The 16327-nt window shown below is 37.6% G+C and overlaps 1 protein-coding gene across 1 annotated transcript in view; it reads left to right on the forward strand.

Moving 5' to 3' along the window:
• LOC102862295 (chromosome unknown open reading frame, human C7orf63) overlaps nucleotides 1–13822 on the forward strand; it is an 85505-nt gene extending 71683 nt beyond the window's left edge. Inside the window, exons 20-24 of the mRNA XM_006891492.1 lie at nucleotides 2274–2471; nucleotides 3609–3695; nucleotides 5394–5501; nucleotides 6049–6205; nucleotides 13377–13822. Coding sequence (XP_006891554.1) covers nucleotides 2274–2471; nucleotides 3609–3695; nucleotides 5394–5501; nucleotides 6049–6205; nucleotides 13377–13822 — 996 coding nt within the window. The remainder of the gene's footprint in view (nucleotides 1–2273; nucleotides 2472–3608; nucleotides 3696–5393; nucleotides 5502–6048; nucleotides 6206–13376) is intronic.
• Nucleotides 13823–16327: the final 2505 nt, after the last annotated feature.

A 16327-nucleotide genomic window follows, 5' to 3' on the forward strand; every position in this document is an offset into this window, starting at 1 on the left:
ATTCTCTGCTTTCAGCTAAGATCCATCTAACATCAGCAACAATATACCTAGTACCACGATCCCTTCTAAACCCAACCTGGACTTTCGGAGTTGTACTATCAGTCTGAAAGCATGCGGCTCTAACTTCAAGCTGTTCCATGGGACAACAATGAGTAATCTCTTTCTGAAAGATTTACCATTTTTAAAAACCTGCTGGAGTGTAATCTGTGGATCTGTTTTGACTGGGTAGCACACAACAACAATAGCAGGTGGAGTATACTGTGTTGAACATTGCTTTAATAGTTACTTATCTTTGTGTGCATCGTAAGAATTTATTGCAGATTCTAAATTATTGGTTTATATACTTGTTTAGGATTACTCTTTAATTAGCAGCCACAGGTAAAGGTGATATAATTAAAATTTCAACATAATTAAAAATAATGATATAATTAATTTAAATAATGAAATGGGTAGGTTAAATAGAGTAGAGAGGATAGGATAGATACTGGCAGGTATAAACAATAGATACACAATACAAATGAAAGAGAGAAAATGAGAAACAGTTTGCATCAGGTTTTCACTTCCTGCTTAACAGAAATATATTCCTAGAGTTAATTTCTTATATTCCTAGGTTTAATGTGTTAATTTTGGAAAGAAAAGGGAAGAGAAAATGTTGTATCTTAGTATTGTTATAAATTTAGAAGTTTGAAACTCAGGAGCTCTAGGATATATACTAAATTAAAAAAAATAACTTGTTTGCTTTCTATATTTTAAACAAAAATAGTCTATTAGAAATTAAGACTCAGAAATATTAACATATCTCTAACATTCTATATTTCATTACCCTTGACTATATTCAGTTTTAAAAGAGTAAAGTTTTATATATATAGATAGAGAGATAGATAGATAGATAGATAGATAATCCAAAAGAAATTCTAGATGACAGATATAAGCATAATCTAAAAGATACGCACAGATAATAATCTAAAGAATAATCTAAACAAATGCCGAGATTTAGATAGTATACGTAATAGTAGGCAGAGTACATAGGGTCGCTGAGTTTCATGAGACTCGACAGCACTTAACAATAATAATATCAACACAGAGAGAGAGATCAGCCAGCCCAGTGGACAGAAAGCGATGCTACCAAGCCGAAGGTGGGTGATTTTTAATCCATGCCCCTCGGGCCAGTCTTTCATTGTTTTTGTTCAGACACTCCTCTAGGTCATATATCCCTGGTGTACAAGTTGCCGCACAGTGGTAACTTGTGGTTGCTATGATGCTGAACACTGTGATGCTGATGTTTCAAATGTGTTAATGGTTGGCTACCCAATGAGGACAAAGAGTGGGGTGGAGCTCCCCGACTGAACAAGCGTGGAAGGAGGAGTGGCATCCACTTCTATAATAGTTTGCCTCCGGAAACCCTATGAACCTGGAGAGAGGATGAAAGGAACCCAAGCATCGAGGACTCTCCTTCATAGGGTCGCTATGAGTCGCCTGTGACTCAACAGCACTTAACAAGGTAATAACAAACTTAGTAGTAGTGGTTCAGTCACCTTGAAAGATTTTATAATTATTTTTTTAAAAAATGAAAAGTGTTTATGTGTTCATCTTATCTTTTCAATACATGTAATAAAAACCTGGTTCATACTCTTTTAAACTTTTGTTAGTTAGTTGTTGCAGTTGTAAGGTACCATCAAATTAGAAATACCTGACCTTCAACAGCATTTTCTTTTTTTAATATTTTATTATTACTTTATACCATAATCAAACACCAAGTAGGATATTAGGGAGCTTATTGGAACAGCTCTGCTGGGGTGGTGGATTAGGTGTTGGGCTGCTAACCGAAGATTGGCAGTTCATACCCACCAGCCACGCACTGGGAAAGAGATGAGACATTCTTCTATAAAGACTCACAGCCCCAGAAGCTCTATGGGGGATTCCTACTATCCTGTAGCATCATTGTGAGTTAGGATCAATTTTATAGATGTGGGTTTGGCTTTATTTTTATATGTAAATAAATGCTTTTGTAGTATTTGGAATTTTTAAAAATCAACCGACTGTTACTACCATATATGAATGTTATAAATGCATAAACCTCTATTTAAAACTGAAAACAAAGCTGAATTTTACCCCTGTCCTGAATGTATACTTTTTTTTTCATTCTCAAGACGTACATAAAAATTGGTTAACTAAGTGTTAACTTTGAAGTAATGATCCACATAAATAATGAGTTTTAATAGTATCATTTGTTTCTGGTTAATAATAAGCATAAATAAACTTTATTATAACAGATTGGAGAAATATGGAATGAAATATATGAAGAAATAAAATTAGAAAATTTAAGACCAGTCAGTACAGATGCAAAAATTTTGGAAGCAATTACAACAGCATCAGAAAATATTGGAAAGATGGTTGTTTCCCTACAGAGTGAGATGATTGAAAGCCAAGCACGCCAAGATGTGCACAACGAACAAAAGATGTACACAAAAGTAAGCACCAAACTGCTGAAGCACAAGAGTCATGTCAGTGTGTTAACTATTTCAAGTTGTCCATAGAAATGCTTTCCTTAACTGTGAATGCTTCAGAATGTGGTTTTCTCTTACAGTTATTTTTCATTTTTTTGTACATAGTTTTTAAAAGAAAACATTAAGAGTTTCAGATTTAATTACACTACTTAATGCCATATTCTTACACTATAATTTATCATCTTCAGGCCACCATTTTTAAAAGCAAAGAAGCACTTTCTGAGACACATCCATTTTTTTGAAACACCAGACAGAGTTCCAAACTGTGACCTATTTAAATGTATGGTGGTGGTATTGGATGCCATCAAATCAGTTCCAACTTACAGAGACCTTTATAACAAAACAAAACACTGCCTGTTTCTGTGCCACCTCCTAGTCATTGCTATGTTTAAAAGCCTATTAGATCTGTCACTGGGAACTCCAATGGCCTAATGGTAAGGAGCTACATTGCCACCCCAAAGGCATGCAGTTTGAATACACCAGCTGCTGCATGAGAGAAAGATAGGCAATCTCCTCCACCATGATTTATAAACTCTAAAACCCCTGGATGTTCAGCTATGAATTGGTTCTTACTCGACGGCTCATAACATTACAGCCACTGTGTCAATCCATCTCCACTGATGATCTTCTTTTTCATTGACCCTCTGCCTTACCCAACTATGACATCCTTTCCAGGGACAGGTCCCTCCTGATAACATGTGCAAAGTACACGAGATGAGGTCACTCAAGCCATCCTCACTTCTGAGCCTTCTGGATGTGCTTCTTCCAAGATAGGTTTGGTCATTCTTCTGGCAGTCTGTCCATTCAATATTCCTTGCCAACACAATTCAAGTACATCAGTTCTTCTTCAGTTTTCTGTATTCATTATAGTACAGTAGATGAGGCAATTGAAAATACCATGCAACTTAATCCTCAAAGTGACGCCTTTATATTTTAACTTTAAAGCTGTGGATTTTTTCAGCAGAATTTTAATGTATATATTTAACACACTCTAATACACAGCAAAATCTAGGTGTACCTTATTAAATAAGGTATTTCAACTCTTTTTTTGATATCTTTCTATAGACACTGACACTCTTAAATTTCTCTTTTTCACTTCAGATACAAGCCACACATAAACAAAGAGAATTGGCTAATAAATCCTGGGAAAATTTCTTGGCTAGAACATCAAATGCTAAAGCTTTAAAGGTAAGTTAGTTGTTTGTTTTTCTAAGTATTACAACACCCATAAAAAATAATGAGCTCTGTCTGAAGAGAGATACTTCAAGGAATGAATATTCATTTTCATTTCTCTGGTGACAATCTCTAGAGCATTAAACTATTAGATCTATGTATGCAATTTAAAATAACTGAAACTATACTGCAGTAGTTGATCACATTTTTATATGTAATGTTTGTATTTTCATAGCTATCTAGTATTATGATGGTGTGATTTAAAAGTGGTATTCCTGACCTGGATAAAGAGGAGGATAATAGCCAAGAATCAGTGGGGGAAATATGCCCCTTTCCATTTTGAAACATCTTATTGGTATTTTCTCCATAGAAAAATAAGGGAGGGAAAGGGGGGGGGACGGAAATCCTTATTTTTTTTTCCCTAAGGGTTTTTCTCCTGCCTGACTGTAAAATGTATATCCTAAATTTCATTTGTATAAACATCATATATTAAAAAAATGTGATGAGTTGCTTCAATTATAAACTAAAAAAAAATCTATAATGGTGGTTTTTAGGGATGGGAAAGGAATAATTTTTCTTTTAAGAGACTAAAAATAAATAAAGGAATAAGTTGGGTGAAGGGAAAGGCAATAAGGAGTTAACCAGTCATTATAATTAATTTATCTTGTAAATCAGTTGTAATTAATATTATAAAAACAAAATATTTCTGAATTATTGGATGAAAACCCAATATGACATGCAAACTTCCATTGAAAAAATAAAATAAAAATTCAAAACCCAATAATCCTAATTTTGAAATATGTGGAAAGCACCTTCTCTATCTTTTCCATTAATACTTTGGAGACATTTTGCCTATTATTAGTTGTTGAGTTAATCCAAGAAAATACCTATCAAGATAGAAAAATCAAAGTTAACAGGATACATCAAGGAACCATCATATTTCCACATTTTCTTTACAAGGACTTTCCAGCTTTATCTACAAAATATCCTTCAGACATCCCCATATTTAAGGAATAACTAATAAATATCAGGCCTTGCCCTTTTGAGATCACTTACCATGTCCCATCTCACTTGTTTCAGTGCAACAGTGCAGCTGCCAAAAATTTCTTTCTTTTTTAGTTGCAAGTACTTTTTAAAAAATTATTAATAGTTTTAATGAAAATTTACAGAGACTTTGGATTTCCATTCATTCATTGTTACACTTTTCTCCCTGTCCACCCCGCCCCCCCCAAATTTCTAAATCACTGTGTTCTGAATATTTGACACATTTAAATGTGCTAAATTAGAATCTATGCAAAGTATATCACAAATAAGCTTTAAACTATATAGATTTAGTAGCTTTGTATAATGTAATAAAAAATGAACTCAGTTTTTTAGTACCTGCTTTACTCTTTGGTCAATGACTGGTACCACGAGAAATAGTGACCTTTTCAGGTAAGTAGTGTTGTTCTTGGGTACTATCAAGTCGGAACTGATACATACCTGACCCTCCAGCTGGTTTTTAGAGGCAGTTAATCACATGGGAGGAGATTGCTCATCTTTCTCCCGTAGGGCAGCTGTTGGATTCAAATAGCTTGCCTTGGGGGTTACAGCTCCCTAATAAACAGCCACCATGAGCTAGACATATTAATATTATGTCCATTTCACTGTAAGTAGAATCGTTATTGCTTTACTAGAAAGTGACTATTTTATTCCTAATTTATAAATCTTCAGAAAGCAAAAAGGCTTCAGGAAAAAGCCATAGAATCCTCTAGATACAGTGAGCGACGACCACAAAATGCAGTATTTCACCGGACAGATATTAAAGGCCTTAATACAACGGTAAGTTTTCTTTTGAGGAGTTTGTTTTTTGTGGTTTGGTTTGGTTTGGGTTTTGTTTTTTGTTTTTAGGGCTTTTTCACCCCCTCCATAACTCTTCTGAATAGATACTAAATTTAGTCATCAAAGAGTGTTATTTTTCCTGAGTTGTTACCTCAAATTTTTCTTTTCCCAGTTCAGATTTCACATAGTTCAGGCATATTGGTCTCTGAGGTCTCTCGCAGCACTGGTCTGCAGCCAACTTTGCCCTCCAAGATGCCCAAGGAAGTGTTCCAAGCACTTTCTAGGTAGATCAATCCACATACTCAGTACCTACTGTGCCTGGTAAAAATAATCCATGCAATTTTCCTATGCTCCTAATGTCTTCTTCTGGACATAATTTGCCCCAGGCTGATAATCAGTAGAAGGAGAATTTACATTCTTGCTGGCTCCACTGTGCCTAATCTTGTCATTGTGTCATGCTGCATATACTTAAGGAAAGAATGCATTTTTTTTTTCTTCGAGACTTTCAGACATTTGTTATTGAGATAATTTGCTGTTGCTTTTTCAGGTTACCTCTGGCCGGGTAGTCACAGTGGAAAGTACTCCTACTCGACTATTAGGAGGACCTCTGGCTGACACAGATCTTGCCCTGAAAAAACTGCCTATTCAAGGTGGAGCTTTGCAGAAGGTGAAAGCTGTTAAAATCATAGATGAGTCAAAGAAGAGTAAATAAAAAAATTCCAGAGACTTTATGAAATAAATTTTGCTTAGAATTTCCTAGCTAAATATATCTTTATATATTAATGTAAATAAAATCATTTAGAATAACTATTTCAGTAAAAAATAGTATGCTATGTGTAAAAAAGTACAATTAAGTATATATAGTTTATTTTTATTGAAAATATTAACATATAGTCTCAAGAATTATCATCGAATTCTTCAGAAAGATTTTTAATTCTTATAATTAAAAATTTAAAACAATATCGTATAAAGACTCTTGGTTTTAAGTGAAAGAAAAAACTTACTCAAACTACTCATTGCCTTAGACCCGACAACATGGCCAGGTGGGAACATGTAAGTTAAGTGAATCTTTGAGGTTTCACCCACCACCATTAGCTCCCCCTGGGTGTGGTTTTCAGCTGCCTCAACTTCAAACAGTTGGTTCTCATTGATCAGTGGCTGCAACATCATCAATAGCTGTAAGACAAATATAAGAGAGGGAGCTAGTGATGCTGGAGGGAAGCTCTGGTGAGCTGTAGCCTGATGAATAAAAATGATGAGTTTAATAAGCACAGACTAAAGTGGCTTCAGTTGTCTCAGAAAGAGGTGTTTGTTACTACATGAAGAAGCTCACACATTGTTATACTCCTTGTGGTGGTGGGGATAAAAGGGTTAAGTACAGCAGAGTCAGCATAGACTCACTAACCCTATGTACAACAGAACAAAACAGGACTAGATCCTGTGTCCCACAAAATAAATGTACATAATGATAAAATGTAGAATCTATATTCAGCCGTGGTCTTTGCAATCACTTGTTATGCATCAGAGAGTTGGGCAATGACCAAGGAGGATAGAAGGAGAATTGATGCCTTTGAGCTGTGGTGCTGGAGAAGAGTATTGAGAATACCATGGACTGCTAGGAAAACAAACAGAGTCATCCTGGAAAGGGTTAAACCGGGTGGCTCCTTGGAGGCAAGAATTCTGGGGCTTCGTCTAACATACTTTGGACATGTTGTAAGGAGAGACCGGTCCTTGGAGAAGGACATCATGCTTGGGAGGGTGGAGGGACAGCGCAAGAGGTGAAGGCCCTCTATGAGGTGGATTGATTCAGTGACTGGGATAATTGGGATGGGAGTGCCAGAGACAGTGCGATTGGCACAGGACAGAGCAGAGTTTAGGGATTTTGTACATAAGGTCGCTATGAGTCACAAGCGACTCGACGGCACATAACAACAACAACAACATATTCAGATGCCCCATGATCCATGGAAGGATTAAGGGTGAAATGCAGCATTCCTTAATTCCATCACAGCCCCAATTGGAAGTAAAGGGTTTCTTCACAGGTGTGACCTCTTGTTGTTCTTGTTAGGTGCCATCGAATCGAGAACGACTCATAGCGACCCTATGAACAAAAGATCTGAACCCTGTTCTATCCTATGCCATCCTCACACTTTCTGACACACAAGAGACCATTGCAGCAGTCACTGTGTCAGTCCACCTGGTTGAGGGCCTTCCTCTCCTTCGACAACCCTACCCCCTTCCCAGCACCATGTCCCTCTCCAAGGAAGAGCCCGTCCTAGTAACATGACCAAAGTATGTGAGGCGAAGCCTCATCATTCTTGCCTCCAAAAAGCACTCAGCTGCATCCTCTTCAAGACATATCTGTTCATTTTCTTGGTCATCCATGAATTGTTCAGTGCTCTTCTCCTCTAATATTAATACCACCTAACTTGACATTAGTTTCATTAACAACCATGTTTTGTTATTGGTTGTATTTAGTCAAGGAAAACATCAAAGGGTGCTTACTGAGAAAAATAAAGATATTTGAGGATTGACTTGGTATTATCAGCTCAAGACTTTATAGGCAGATCCACTCAAAGATCTTGGTTTCTAATAGCACTCTCCAGCAAAGGGAACCAAAACTCTTTGGCTGGTTGTAGAACTCTCTCTATAATGGCATGACTGTTTCAAAAACTGGGAGATTTGTAAAAGAATGTGACACCTAATTACTATCAAGAAGATAGACTGCCTTTTCAGGTCTCCACCAGTTCCTTCTCATTTCCTTCACCCCCTCCCTCTACCCACCAAACTGCGTCCCTGTGGTTTTGCCCTTAACGATCCTCACCCCTCCACTCCCACCCCTTAGCCCCCTTTGGTTCCCAGATGTTTTACTAGTCATCCTTCTATTTTTACAAGAATGGTCTTATGTAGTATTTGCACTTATGAGAAAGACTGAGTTAGTTCACTCAGCATAACGTTCTCCAGTTTCTGCTAAGTTATGTGGTATGTTTCAAAATCTTTGCTCCTCAGTGCTGCAGAGCATTCCATTGTATGAATGTACCACAGTTTCCCAGTCCATTCAGTTGTGGCTGGACATCTGGGCTGTTTCCATGTTCTTGCAATGGTGAATAGCACTGTTATGAACATTGGTTTACAGATCTTCGTTTGGGTCTCAATTCTAATTTTTTTGGATGGGCAAGGTCCAATGGCGATTAATTTTATAAAAAATAATGCATGGGAATGATTGTATGAAACACAATGTGAATGAAGAATAGTGTGAAACACAATATATATGAACTTTGTAAACAAACCAATATTAAATTAAAAATAAAGAAGATAGACTGCTTTGAAACAAGAATACACATTTCTGGCAACTATCCTCTAATATTAATTGCTTAAATTTAAGAATCCAATGTAACATGTCAACTCAATTAAAACTAATTTTCAATTAATATCTTGGAACATAAACATTTCATTTTATCAGTATAATAAAATTTCCATTATGACTACAGGTGATTGATGACAATTGGCTGGACAATTTTTAGGCAAAATGTGGTCTCACTTTATGACACAGAGTTTTTAAGCCTTGGTAATTCATTTGCTCACAGAATACAAAGGACATAAAATAGTTTTCTAAAACTCTTGAACCTGAATATCCAGGTGCTCCTTCTGACTTTCCCAATACAATTCGTCTCCTGATTTCCTGGCTGCTTTTACCAAGAGTGTTGACTGTGGAGCCAAGCAAACTAAAACTGTTAACTATCTCAATCTCTTCACCATCCATACTGATGCTGCCAATTGGTCCAGTGGTGAGAATCTTTATTTTCTTGATGTTGAGCTTCAACCTGTATTGATGGCTGCAGTCCTTGACCTTATGCAGCAAGTGCTTTTAGGTCCTCCTCAATTTCAGCACGCAGGGTTGTGTCATCTGCATAACACAGGTTGTTGATGAATTTTCCACCAATCCTGAGGCCATGTTACTCCTTGAACAGCCCAGTGTCCCAGATGCTCTGTTCTGCATACAGATTAAAAAGGTATGGAGACAGAATACATCCCCAGCAGACCCCCTTCCCAATAAATGGTGTTGGTCTCACCCTTTATTGGCGCCAGAAAATATTTGCTAGACTTCTAACCTCAGAATATCTGCTGATTATTATATAAAACTTGACTATATGCAATAATATTTGAAAAAAGATATTTGAAAACTATGCAGTTCATTCATCCATTTTAATATTGGTGATTTTAAACTGGGGTTCTTGAACCCATTAAAATATACACAAATTGATCCATGTATGTATGTAAGTATTTACATGTACATATGTATGTATGTAAAGGATCTAAGGGTCCGTGGTGGCACAGTGTTTTACATGCTTGCCTGGTAGCCAAAATGGTCAAGGTTTGAATCCACTAGCCATTTATTCCATGAGATAAAGATGGAGATTTGCATACACATTCCTGAAGTCCTGAGCTATGTGTGATGAGGCATTATAATACCTGGGTCAGAAACTCAATGAAGGGTTATTATGAGTCAGAACTGACTCAACAATGGTGTATTTTAGAATAATCTATAATTTTATTAGAGGATTAATGTGTTTAAAAAAATCAAAAGAATTTCAATTCCTCTCCTTTAGTATAAAAATTATTTTGGGGCCAAGTCTAACCATCAAATAGTTTCATATTTGTTTACCACCATTTCTAATATAGCAGCTGCTTACAAACTTGTATATAGGTAAGTTTGGGTGTGCTGGCATCAGTTTGCACAGACGGGACTCTGTCCTTGCAGAGAAGCATTATGAAGACTTCTGAGAGAAATTTCTACTGATTCTTAATCTTGAGCAGGCATATCAAGTTCTTAAGAATCAAGATTTCTTCTGAATCTCTCTTCACTGGAGTCTGAATAGAAAAATCAAACAAAGTTTACAGCTACCCTCTTCAAACTGTGTGTCTAAATCATCACTATATATTATATATTAGTATCTTGCCTATATCTAATTTCCTCATCTATATCATATTATTTAACTTAGTGTATTTTTTGTGAAGGTTCTTAATATTTTTGAAATAAGACATTATATTCAAATAACCACCAAAAATCCCTCTACTGAGCTAACACTTAAATATAAAAATGTTAACAGTATTTGAATGAAATGTTACTGCCTTTTTACTATTATTTAACATAATGAAAATAAGAGCATAAAATATTTTGTTCTATAATTCATAGAAAAACACTTTAATATATGATAGCTCCGTGATTAAATACACATTTCAGAAACCACAGAATATATTACATCAAGATTAAATATTACTTTTTAGATCAATAGTGATGTTACTTTTGGCACAATTTTAAAGTAAATACTAATATGTAAGATACTTTATACATATAAAATTGATTACAGTTTTTCTCTATTGACTATTTCATTAAAAAATATATTGCATTTGCATTAAAGTGGTATTTCATTAAAACAAAGACACTAGAGTCTGTAGAAATAAAAAAAAATAACATTGACAAATTGCCTAAAAAGATTAAAATTATCATACAGTAATAATAAAGCAATTACATACCAACAAAAACACAACCTTCAGTATTAACATCAATATTAAGGAATTAGAAATAACAACTTTGATAAACAGGACATTTTTGACATAATTACTGACAGAATTACGCTACTGATATCATCTTGCTTGAAGCATTTTCCATATTCTCTCTCTTAAATGTAAAACTCATGTTTTGCAAACTGCAGTCCTGTACAATTAGAGAAGAGAAATTAAGATATAGGCAAATATAATGATTTAAGCTTCCCTGTCTTCTGTTTAGTAGCTCTATTGGAAGAAATTATTTACAACTGCCTAAATATATTTGTAATATAAAAAATATTTCAAATATAATATCAACAATTACAGAGTTAGCTTTCTTGTGAAACATTCACTGAGGGAAAAAAACAAAGCAAAACAATTCTAAAGATCTGCCAAAATGAGTCCTAAGAGCAGTAAGACTCATTTATATACCAGAAACTTGGGCGGCTTCTAAAAAAACAAATTAGTATCATATTAAGAAAAAAAGGCAAATTTATTAGAAAGTAAAGTTTCACAAAACAGAAAGACTAAATAATGAGTCTTTAGGAATACAAAACTACTCTTATTTTAGTGCATCATACTACACACTATATAACCAGAGCTCCTTTAAACTACTATTCTTATACATACATAATTAAATTACCTGTTATCTTTTGTGGGAAGTTATACTTAGGCGACATCACCTGTCTTCTGCCCATTCCATGAGATCTTGAAAGCAAACAGTCAACATACATGTTCCAGAAGTCCTGAGCTATGTGTAAGAAGGCATTATAATGTCTGGGCCGCTGGGATTTTTGCAAGAACAACATGAAATTCCAAAAAGTATCCACATTGTACTCTATCTTGAGTTCCTTGAGCTCTATCAGTGTCAAAGAACAAGTGTTCCAACACTGGAGATCTATGTCTTCTGTGATTCCTGGGCTGACGCTGGCAAGCACTCCCTTTTGAAATTCAAAATCAGCATTAACCAGATTGATCAGTATCATGCAGCCCAGGGCTAGAAAGAACCATCTTCCTGTGACAGAATCCATACTCTGTACAGACAATAAATATATAAAGGTGGGGGGAAGATAAGTTTTACTTAAACACTTTTTGCTTAGAAAATTACTATTTATTTTCAGACTTCTTTTCAATCAAGCCAACTGTGCAATCTATTTGCTGGTCTTCCTGTATCTACTAATAAATAGACCTTCCTTTGAACGGATTATTACAATTCCACTTGGTTACCAACGTTCTGCTTAAGAGTCACAGCCAGCCAATGAAATCCCACAAATCACGTTAATGAAAGATAAGAGAGGTTCATTTAATCATGGATCCTTAAGAGCTTAAAGAGCAAGTGTTCCAACATTTTTTTTCCTTCAACAAGAGATCTGTTCCTACCGGTTTGCCTCAATAAATTATCAAGTTTCCTGCCTTTTCGTTTGAATCTTCTACCATTCCAAAACTCAAGTATATGAGTCAAACACAGCTTGCTCTATGTGTAAGCATACAGAAAGAAAATAATAAAGATGTTTCAAATCCACTCCAAAACAGTCAAGCACTATTTTTAAATTACTGTCATTTCCCTTCTTAGTCATCAACGTGTCAAGCAACACTAATGAATCCTTGGCTTCCCTCAAGTGGCCGAGGAGCTCTCTGGAAATTAACTCACATACGCGAGGGAGTATAACAATACAAATCATATACGATGGTGAGGGCCAATTACGTTCAGGACAACCTTGACAAGTTCCATTATTTTTTTGCTCAAGTTTCCCTGCCAGTTGACGGCTCAGTAAACCATCTTTTTTTTTATTTGTTTATGTATATTTATTTTATTGACTATGCAAGGGCTTTAGATTGTGTGGTTCACAACAAATTGTGGCTAATGTTGAGAAGAATGGAAATCTCCGAATTGAGCTCTTATGAAACCTATACCTACACCAAGAAGCTGTTGTCCAAACAGAGCAAGGCAACACTGCATACTTAGTAAACCATCTTAAAGCACCCAAGTGGGTATTCAATTTCCACAAAGCTCCTCTTCCAGGCTGGCATCGGACATGCCCTTAATACAACCTTAGCAGCCTGGGTGGAGGGATGATGTGGGTAACCGATTCAGAAGACCAGACTCACCTCTTTCTCCTATACCGCCGTTTGCTACCTCCCCTAAAATAAGTTGGAATAAAGAAAGGAACCAGAACAAGCGATTTTAAGATATCCAGGCGGTCTCACATCGTTGAAAAGTGTGCAGATAGTCCAAACTGAGCAAAGCGTGTCCAATGTAAGGTCCAAGTTCTAGAGGGGAGAAATGGTGATAGAGGACGGTCTTGCCCAGGTATTTTTACATAGGAACCGACCAGCGCGAGTGGCCCCTGCTTCCGTCACCGGACCCAGAGGAGGGAGCCCGCTCAGGAATCACTTACCCTGGTCGGCGGCGGCGTGCGCCCCACGCGGGGTCCTGTGCCGCGCGCGGGCTCGAGTTCTTGGGACGCAGGAGGCTCCTGACTCAAAGGAAAAGAGTGAGTCCCAGGCACACACCTAGCCTTCCAGGTCCCTCCCTTTTCCCTGCAGAACTCACCCTTCACCGAACGCTCCCGGCACGCTCACCTAGAGCCCCAGCAGCCGAAGGATTCCTGGAAAGGTACGGGACTTCCGCGGATGCGCTGCGCTCCGGAGGTGGAGATTCTGCTTGGCCAGCGAGCGGCGATGTGGGGTCTGTGCGGCCTCGCCGGGCCCCGAAGACTCGCACATCCGCCGGACTCGCGGCTTTTCTAGGTGCTGCGAGCGGGTGGTGACCGCCTTTGCAAGGCCCCTCCCTTCGCCCACCTTCTACGCGCCAGGCCACCCCTCGTCAACTGTTCTGCCTTTCAGTTCCTCTCTCTGCTCTGAGGATGCACTTTTCAGAAACAGTCCATGAACCCAAGCTACTAGCTTCGTTCTACCAACCCACTTTCGTGCCCTAGCCAGACAACAGATTTCTAAAAATGCTTTGAGAGTTTGTTGTTAGCTGCCATCACGTCACCGCCACCCTGTTGTAGTTGTGTGCAGAGAAGGTGGAGAGGGAACCTACTCGCAGTTGACCCTACAGTGGGTGTTCAGAGACAGTAAAGCTGCACTGAGGAAACTGCCATCCTTCTATTGTCGAGCGGTTGATGGATTTGAACCACTTGCCCTTGGGATTACAGCACAACTTCTTATCAGTAGGCCACCAGACCCTAGGAATAGCAAACTGACTTTGTGCCCTATATCCTATGCTGTTCTTATAATCTTCGCCATCTCCTAGTCTACTCCATGATGACGCCTCTGCTGTCCTCTGTTGTCACTGTGTCAATCCTCGTCCCTTTTCCCAAAGCCTGGCCCCTCCTGGCAATATGACCCAACTATGGAAGACAACATTTCTCTATCCTTTCCTCCAAGGGGAACTCAGGTTGCATTTCCTCCGAGACATATTTGCTTTTAGCTGTTGTGTTCTCTGGAGTAAGAACCGATTTATGGGTAACTTTCCAGCGAGTTTTCAGAGGCTACATATCCTGTGGGAAGAGATTGCCCATCTTTCCCCTGATGAGCGGCTACTGTATTTGAACCTTCTGCCTTTGAGTTGGCAGTATAATTCTTTTTTAAAATTTTTTTCTTTTTATTAATATTTTTGTGTGTACCATCAAACCGGCTCTGACTGGTACAGGAGGAGATTGTCCCTCCTTCTCCGTCCCTCCTTCTCCAGCAGAGCATATGGTGGATTCCAACCATGTACCTCTGGGATTGCAGTGCAGCTTCTTGGCACTAGGCCACCATAGCTCACTGGCAGTGCAGCTCTTTACTCACTGAGCCACGAAGCTCCCTTTTCTTTCTGCAGTCCGTGATATATTCAATACTTTTCATTAACACCATAATTCAAAAGCATCAATTCTTCTTTGACCTTCCTTACTCATTGTCCACCTTTCAGGTGCATAGAAAGCAATGGATACTATAATTTGGCTTGGATCAGGTATGCATTGGTCTGAAAACGGACACTGTTGCTATTTAGCACTTTACAGTCAGATGGCTATACCTCTATGGTCTGGCTATGCCTCCATCTCTAGCACTTTGAAGAGGTGCCTGACAGCAGATTTCCCCAATACAACAGATCCTTTGATTTCTTGACTGCTACTATAATGGATACTGATTGTAGATCCAAGTAGAATTAAATGCTTGACCATTTCAATCTTTTCTCCATCCATGATGATGTTACCTGTTGGTTCAATTGTGAGGATTTTTGTTTTGCTAATATTAAGATGTAACTTATACAGATCAAAGACTGCAGCTTTCAATAAGTTACATATTGAAGGTTCATGAGAATTTAGGTAATTCCAAACCTCTCAGGTCCGGTTCCAATCTCTTTGCTCAGCACCATTTAAATCATTAACACCAACACATGCTTACATATTAACGTGCTCTCCCTCCTGCCTAAATGCCTGTTATTTAACTTTGGGAAAATAATTTTTTTAACTTTAATAGATTGAAGATTCCAAGCAATCTTTCACATTTCCTATTTGTATCTTCTGTATCATATCTTGCCTTGATATAACATCTGATCTACCTTTGTGTTTATTCTTACTCCTATACTCAAATTCTCACATAAATCAATAGATAGAACTGAATAGGAAATCAATCTAAGGACAGGTGCCTTATCCACAGTTTCCCTTATGTGTATCACTCTTTCTTCTTAGTCCTTGAACTGTTATAAGAGGATGGTATGATGCAAGATCCATATGCCAAATTCCTCAATCACTGTCTCTCACTAACACCCACTTCTCCCAATGACTACAGCTGCTCAGTGCTCCACTCTGCTCACCATGAGCTATCGTGATTAACAATTTATCCTTTCCTGGCTGTGCCATGCACCTAGCAACTCCAGGATCCACTTCTGCAAAAAACAAAATTGAGAAAAGATTCATTTCTCAGATTAGATAGGGCACTATCCAATTCATATTATGGCAAATTTTCTTCTGCTCTAGGATTCCAGATGTTCAACCAGTTATTGTGATATTGACTACAACTCATACCAACCTCATGTACATAAAAAAAAAGGACATCAAAGAGTTTTCAAGTGCTGCTTTATAGAAACAGATCATGGTGCCTTTGAGTGCACTAGTACCTCCAACCTTCTCTTAGCCCCTGAGTTCATGAACCTTTTTTTGCACTGCCCAGGGACAACTCTAGTTGTTCCAGTAGTTGACCAATTCAGCAAAGTAGCAGGATACAAGATCAACATACAAAAATCAGTTGGCTTTCTCTACCGTGACAAAAAGAATACAGAGCCA

The sequence above is a fragment of the Elephantulus edwardii genome, unplaced genomic scaffold, assembly GCF_000299155.1.
Source record: "Elephantulus edwardii isolate Elephantulus edwardi_28Jun2011 unplaced genomic scaffold, EleEdw1.0 scaffold00098, whole genome shotgun sequence".
Taxonomy (NCBI): Eukaryota; Metazoa; Chordata; class Mammalia; order Macroscelidea; family Macroscelididae; genus Elephantulus; species Elephantulus edwardii.